Genomic DNA, 7,845 nt, shown 5'->3' on the forward strand with positions numbered 1-7,845 from the left:
ATTGGCTGCAGCTGGGCAACACTGATTGGCCAGGCGGGAGAGCAGTATGCTGGGACCCCATGCAGCGAGGACAGGTAATGTATACAGACACAGCAGGCGGCAGTGGGAGCCGAAGGGGTTAAGGGGCTGGCAGAATTACATACTCGCAGTGGTCGTTCAGACAGCTGTGAGTATGTTGTGACAGTGAACTGCCAGGACCTGACAGACTCGCAGCGAGATTTATGCTGCGAGTCTGTACTGACCCTTGGTTGTGTTCACAAAGTTGCAGGTTTTTTTTTTTTTTTTTTACATAGTCATACGAGCTCCTCAGCTTTGTCCAACCTGACCTTGATGTGATCAGCATTACCAGGCTTCAGATGAACAGTGACAACCAGGCTTCAGATGAACAGTGACAACACCTGTGATGAAGGCTGGTAATGCTTATAACATGAAGGCCAGAAAGTCAATTGGACACAATCTATATAAATTACATTAATGCTGCGTTTACACAGAACGATTATAGTTCGAATTGTCAGTTTTTGCAACAAAGCAGAACAAACCCAGCCATAGCTCTGCAGTCTGCTTATTACCCTGCTGCCTTTGAAGTCTGGATCCAGCTTTTCCAGGTAAATGCAGCAAACAATCAAGCAAGAAATAGTTCACTTTGATCTTAAAATGTTTTCAAATCGTAGCTAAAAATTTACAGATCGCTTTGTGTAAACAGACTTAAAAATTCACCCTATGTGAATGATGGTTTTAAGCGATTGCAACAACGATCCTTATGAATTTTCTAACAATTTCATCTAAACGCTGGTGTTATAAAAACCAAATTGTTGCTTCAAAATCATTAAATGATTGATTGGGCGAATTATCGCTTTGTGTAAACGCAGCATAAGGTGAAAACACAAAGACAATCTCTAATATCTTCCCATTACTGGTTCATAAATACCACTTCGACTAAAAAATGGGCACATCCAATAACTCACCAAAACAAGCACAGAGCCCTTCATAGATTTCCCCCATAGACTACATAAAAAAAAACTGCAGTTGTATGAACACTGCCCCAGGGGGAGGCTTTTGCTGCAACCACAGAAACCTGCAGCTAAATAATGGACAGTCATAACTGGTTTAAGTAATCTCTTTTCCTATGCGCTAGTGACAAAAGCAAGACAGTTTTAAGAGTTTCCATTAATTTATTGAGACATTTGTAGGAGACATTTGATGGATCCTCAGGTATTGTCCAAGCTCAGCTGGAGCTCAGGATACAGGCAACCTTGTTGAGGTACTTGTCAAAAGCCGCCTGGACATCCTCATTGAGGTCACTGGAGAACTTTTCTTTGATGATGTCTAGGAAGATTTTCAGCAGCCACTAGAGGAGACAGAAGACAATGTTGTATTAGAGAAACAGATTGCTGAACTCAGGGAGACCAGCCAAACGACAACACTGCCGGCTGCTAGTGATAGCGCTCAATGCAGTGAAGTCCTAGGTGCATTGCCCCCTGGGAAACATGAATATGCAAAAAAGGAGCCCATGGAGCCTCATTGAAGAGTCTCAAAAACACAGGACTAGCCAGATATCCCTCCGGGAAGGACCCAGCCAAGGGGTTGCTCTTGTTAGAAAACCACCAAAACCACCATATTAAGTGGCCCTATACAGGCCTGTATTTAGAGTTCATGCTGCCCTAGGCAATTTGCATGCAGAGGCACCCCCCCCCCCCCGCGCCCCCCCCCCCCAGTTACTGTACATGCATGGTATATACCCTGGAACTTGGGTGCCGCTCTGCTTGATGCCCACTGTTCTCAAACAGACGTGATGGAGGAAGTAAGGAGGCCGGGGACGTCTTAAGTTTGGGGACTGGTTCTGTCCAGTGTTTGACTGGGGTACCGGGAGCCCACCAATATACAACCAGTGAGACACGACATGCTGACCCGCTCCTTTCTTGAATTCATCTGTATCTGACAAATCTCAGAACACCCTCCATTTATACAGCTCTCAGGGTATGCTGGGAGTTGTAGTCTCTGAGAGGACAACCCTGTAATAAATCACTGTATGCAGAGGCTCCTGTGGCTGCAACCTGTGCGTGACAATCAGCCCTAAAGGTCCAGCAATACATCTGTCTACAGCGGCAGCTATCAGAGGATTGTACTACTTTATACTACAACTACAACTCCCAGCATATCCTGAGGGCTGCAGACTGTCAGTACATGCTGGGAGTTGTAGTGCCTGCAGCTGTTGTAGTTGGGTCCTATACACTGAATGCTTTGTGGCATATAAGAATACATAGATCTGTGGGGGCTCAGTGCAGGGACGTGACCCCAGACCACCACCAATAGGGATAGGGGGAGATGTTTTTGTTCTATCCCTATTAGTGATGTTCTGGGGTCACTTCCCCACACTGAGCCCCCACCAATCTCTGTATTCTGATCTCCCACAACGCCTCCAGTGTATAATGCACCTAGGCCCCAATTAAAAGAGCTGCAGGCACTACAACTCCCAGCATGTACTGAGTCTACAGCCCTCAGGATATGCTGGGAGTTGTGGTGCCTGCAGCTCTTGTAGTTGGGTCCTAGTTTAAAAGTTTGGGCTAGTGTACTGTAGTGACCGCGGGGCTGTGTCAGTACACTAGACACTGACCCATTGAGACCCCAATGGTACACAGGCTCTGCACACTATAGAAGTGATTAGTGCAGTTACTAATGACTTTTTGCTTTCTTCTCCATCTGGCACAGCATCATGAAGACTTCTGACCATAACTCGTCTGCAGGCGGGCAGCTGGGGGTGACTGGGGAAGCAGCTGGGGGAAAGGGAGAGCAGCAGGGAGAGGCAGCTAGGGTGACAGGGGAGAAACTGAGGTTCAGGGGGAGAGGCTGAGAATGTAGGGGGGGGGGGGGGGGGAGAGGCTGAGGGTAGGGGGAGAGGCTGGCCCCCAGCAGGGGAGCAGCTGAGGATGCAGGGGGGCCGGGCGGAGACGGGGCGGCCAGGAGCAGGATGGGCAGGAAGGCTGGTTCCCTTCCCCCATGCAGCGCCGAGGTCCGGGGCAGGTGTTGAGCTTCCGCCACACACAGTCTGGCAGAGGCCGGAAGCTCACAGCTGCAGCCCCGCGGTCCTGGATCTTCTCTCCTGCTCGGTGATGACATCACATCACGTGAGCTCCGCCGAGCAGGAGAGAAGATCCGGGACCGCGGGGCTGCAGCTTCCGGCCTCTGCCAGACTGTGTGCCGGAAGCTCAACACCTGCCCTGCACCCCGGAGCTGCATGGAGGGAGGGAACCAGCCTGCCTGCCCATCCTGCTCCCGGCCACTCCCGTCACCCCCCCCCCCCGGGCACGGACCAGGCACCCGTGTTTCCTGCGGGTGCCGCCCCCCTAGGCACCGGACCACAGGTGCCTAGTGGCAAATACAGCCCTGGCCCTATAATGTTGTATTAGAGCATGTTCACACTAGACAATCTGCTTCAAATTTCAAGCCAAGCCAACGCTGCGGACTCTGGTTGACTAGGTCTCATCCGCCCTCAGAATTGACAGGTCAATTCTGATGGCAGATGAGACAGGTGGAAATTCAAGCGGAGTCCACAGCACATTCTTCACATGAAATTCAGAGCAGGTTCTGCAGTGTGAACATACCCTTAAACCAGAATCTCATCTATGTATGTGTAATGGATAGAGGTAGCTGGGCCTGACATTGCAGCAAGGAGCCAAGTGGTCTGTAATTAAGTCAAAGCATCACCTATCACATATCCTGAGATCTGACAGTGGCCATCATGAGCCAAGAGCCTTGGGCACCACGACAGTCCAGTCTGATAATTCAGTAATATTGAAGAATGTATCTTAAAGACATATGGGAAATCCATCAACTGGACCATGCATGCAGAGAACTTCCCCATCTGTAAGACTTGGGATGGTATATGGGGATGCTTGCTATGGCATCCAGATCCTAGAGCCTCACCATAATCTGTTCTTTGCCGAGTTTCAGATCTGTTGTGTGCCGCTCTTTCTGCCCTTCAACTGGGTCCAGGTTGTTTACTCCATCTGCTAACATCTGTACGACCTTTCCTCCATGAGTCGGTAGGTCTACACCACTGAAGAGGGGCTTCAATTCCTCATGGGTGTTAATGAGCCTTTAATGACAGACACGGACAATCACAGAAGAGAATTCATGTCAGTATCAGAAGAAATAAGATTCAGAATACAAGTTATGAAGTCCATAAACTTATACCGAGAACTGAAAGGTGCAAGAATAAACCAGTAACTCCAAGGAAAGTCACAAACTAGTCAGGTACTTCCCATTAGTGGAGACAATTAGAGATTAGAGAATTTACAGTGCAAAGTGAATTGCTTCATTAGCTGTGTAATCTGCTCACCCTGCTGCTTTTGAAGTACATGTCGCTCCATCCTGGGTGCCTGGAAAAGCTGGATCCATTCAGCTTTTCCAGGCACCCAGGACAAAGCAGCACAGACTTCAAAGGCAGCAGGATGATGAGCAGATTGCAGAGCTAAGGCTGGGTTCATACTGCATTTTGTTGCAAAAACTGATGGAAAAGTGTATGCATATGTGCGCATCAGTTTTGATTTGTTTTTCCATTGACTTCCATGCTTTTTTTTTTTTTTAAAGTGGAAGTCAGTGGAAAAACAGATGCACACGGTTGCATTACTTTTTGCAAAAAATTGGATTGCAAAATTGCAGTGTGAACCGAGCCCAAGCGATTAGCTTTGTTTGTAATGTAATTTTGCTAATCTCTACATACAACCCTAACACAATTGAACACCAACATTGCCCCACCCGTAAGTCCAAAACAACAAGTACAAAGCATCTATCAAGTTTGATGTGGCACCAAAACCCCTATAAGAGTTGCAGGGCTCTATATGTATATGCCCCACTACAGGAATGGCCGCTGTCCCCCTTATAGATGCCCCCCATGTTGTCCCCTATGTTGCCCCCCTATAGATGGCCCCCTCTTCCCCTTTATTGTCCCCTTATAGATGGCCCCTTTTCCCCCCTTTATTGTCCCCTTATAGATGTTCCCCTCTCCCCCAATGTTGTACGTTTATTTCCCCCTCTCCCCCTATGTTCTCCCCTTATAGATGGCCTGCTCTCCCCCTATGGTGTCCCCCCTTATAGATGGCCCCCCCCCTCCCTTATAGATGCCCCCTTCTCTTCTCCCCCCCTTCCTTATAGATGCCCCCTTCTCTTCCCCCCTTCCTTACACACACAAAAAAATGGTAATCTGTAAAAACTAAGGCAGGCAATTTTTTTTTTTCAGGCAAATTATGTTTCAAAAATACACTTGGAAACTAAACTTGAAATGCATTGTGCCTGTTGCAAATGGCCACTGCAAAGTTTTCCATCTCCTTTCAATTTGGCAAGTGGAAAGGAAAGTTTGCTGGCCATTTCTACTAACATAATAAGTGAATTCTTGTTGAGACGGCAGCATGCAATTTAAGGCCCGTATGGTTTGAATTAGTAAACAGTCACACACCTGTTTCTAGCACCGTTATTCTAAAGACTTGTGAAGGGAAACAAGTGCTGGTAAAGAAGGAAAGAATAGTATAAGGGGGTACTCACATGGGCCTGTTTGGTGGTATTTTTTGACACAATTATAGCAAAATTGCTCTTTTACATGGTCAGGAGGTAAAGCAGTTGGCGTCACACAGAATAGAAAGACATGGCATTTTGTAGCAAAATGATATTACTTTCTGTGGTAGGAAAACCACATTAATGGGATGTTCCAACATTAAAGTTTCAACCTAACACTCCCCCGTCGAGCCTTTTTCCTGTCACCCAGTCTAATGCGCGGCTGCCGTCTGATGCCGCGTCCTAGCCCTGGCAGCGCGCATATCAGAGTTCTGTGTGGGCCTGTGGCCGCGACTTCCGACACACGTCTCTGTGCTGGAAGTCGCGGCACAAGCCCACACAGAACTCTATGATACACGCGCTGCCGGGGCTAGGACGCGGCATCAGACGGCAGCCGCGCATCAGACAGGGGGTGACAGGAGCGCTGTGGACCGGTCCCGTGCTCCTCCTGGCCCAGTGACTCCTTTTCCCTATGGTTGGGGAAAGGAGTCTCCGGGTCGGGAGGAGCACGGGACCGGCCCCCGGCTACAGCACCCGAGAGGCATGCTCAGCCGCCGGGTGCTGCAGGATATGTAAGCTCCAGGGGCTCGCGTCACGGGCCTCCTGATGCGACGGGGCCCCGTAGCAGCCGCTACGGCGGTAGTTCCACCAGTGACCAGTTGTTGCAGAACTACAGGCTCCCCATCCCTATTAGGCTTAAAGGGGTACTCAGTCAGAGGGAGCTGCCACAATACAGGACCCACCGCTGGAACCAGGGAGGCAAGTGGACATCGTTGCCCTCAGCCACCTCCTCCCTGATCGGATTTAAAAAAAAAAAAAAAAAAAAAAAAAAAAAAAAAAAAAAAAGCCCCCCCCCCACCTCCACCAGAGTACCCCTTCAACCACAACTTCTACCTCCTATGTAGAACGTTTATGGTTTCCTGCTCTTTCTACCACCTGGCCAAACCCAAGAGAAGTTTTGTAAAGCTGTAGTGAGTTAGTGGTTGAACTGAGATAGCAGAGCCCAGAATAGCATATAGCTCATTACCTTATAGGCAATGGAGCCATATGATAATAGATAATCTTAGCTCTGTTACATCTGTACATAGGATCAATACACAAATCATTGTCCTAATTCAACAAACCCAAACCATCCACTCAGTAAAGGAAAGTACCTGGTCACAGCCGTACATCCAATGTCCATTTTCTCATCTACTGCTTTGGTCATGACTGGAGCCAGCAAAGCCTTCTCAGCATCTGATAGAGCCATGATGTTATGTAATGTCTTTACTTCTACTCAATCTGCACTGATTCCCCCAGACTCTATCAGCCCCTTTATATAGGGTGTAATGACAGCTGATTGGGTCATGTGACCAGAGCACCTGGAATCATACATCTCCCCCCATAATCCGGCCTGGCTGACATCTCCTAGGTGGGGAGTGAGGATATAGCCACTATATTCACAAACACATATTCAATATGATAGCCATGTCTGCCAGTGGTGGGTAAAGGGGCTTGACTAATTTTATTGAAAAAAAATCTAAATATCAGACAATCATGAGAAGGCTATGTTCCCACACAGTATTTTTGCTCCATATTTTGGTCAGTATTTTGCAACCAAAACCAGGAGTGGATTGAAAATACTGAAAGGTTATGTTCACACACTGCTGAAATTTAGTGGATGGCCGCCATTTAATGGCCGTACTTTCAAATAACATCCGTTGTTTTAAAAATATTGATAATTACAACAGTGTGTGAACGTAACCTTTCTGTGTTTTTGGTTGAAAAATAGTGGGTTCACCCTACGTTTTTCCATTCCATTTTTTTTCACCTGTTTTTGAAAAAATACAAAGGTACTTTACCTTATTTTTGTGTACATTAAAAATACAGATGCGTTTTGATCCGTCTTTTTTTATAATGGAGGTCAATGGATCAAAACACATGCAAACAAATGTATTCGTTTTTCCATCCGTTTTTTGCAAAAATGGATAAAAAAGACGGATTGCAAAAACATAGGGGGAGATTTATCAAACATGGTGTAAAGTGAAACTGGCTCAGTTGCCCCTAGGAACCAATCAGATTCCACCTTTCATTTTCCAAAGATTCTGTGAGGAATGAAAGGTGGAATCTGATTGGTTTCTAGGGGCAACTGAGCCAGTGTCACTTTACTCCATGTTTGCTGAATCTCCCCCATGGTCTAATACAGTCCATGGTCATTCTTATACTGGGTGACTGTGGAACCTCCTCTTTAGTACAAGGCACACAGGGCTATTCCACATAAGGAAAAAAAATTCTGTTAAAAGTACATTAAGGGTG

The 7,845-nt window shown here is 47.2% G+C and overlaps 1 protein-coding gene across 1 annotated transcript; it reads right to left on the reverse strand.

Moving 5' to 3' along the window:
• Positions 1-1,225: 1,225 nt before the first annotated feature.
• LOC138774006 (hemoglobin heart muscle subunit alpha-type-like) lies at positions 1,226-6,799 on the reverse strand. Its single transcript, XM_069954548.1, has 3 exons — positions 6,705-6,799; positions 3,925-4,096; positions 1,226-1,348 (listed from the first exon to the last, which is right to left on the reverse strand). Exons 1-3 carry the CDS (start codon positions 6,797-6,799, stop codon positions 1,226-1,228), a joined length of 390 nt encoding a protein of 129 aa, XP_069810649.1.
• Positions 6,800-7,845: the final 1,046 nt, after the last annotated feature.

Source organism: Dendropsophus ebraccatus, chromosome 15 (genome assembly GCF_027789765.1).
Source record: "Dendropsophus ebraccatus isolate aDenEbr1 chromosome 15, aDenEbr1.pat, whole genome shotgun sequence".
Taxonomy (NCBI): Eukaryota; Metazoa; Chordata; class Amphibia; order Anura; family Hylidae; genus Dendropsophus; species Dendropsophus ebraccatus.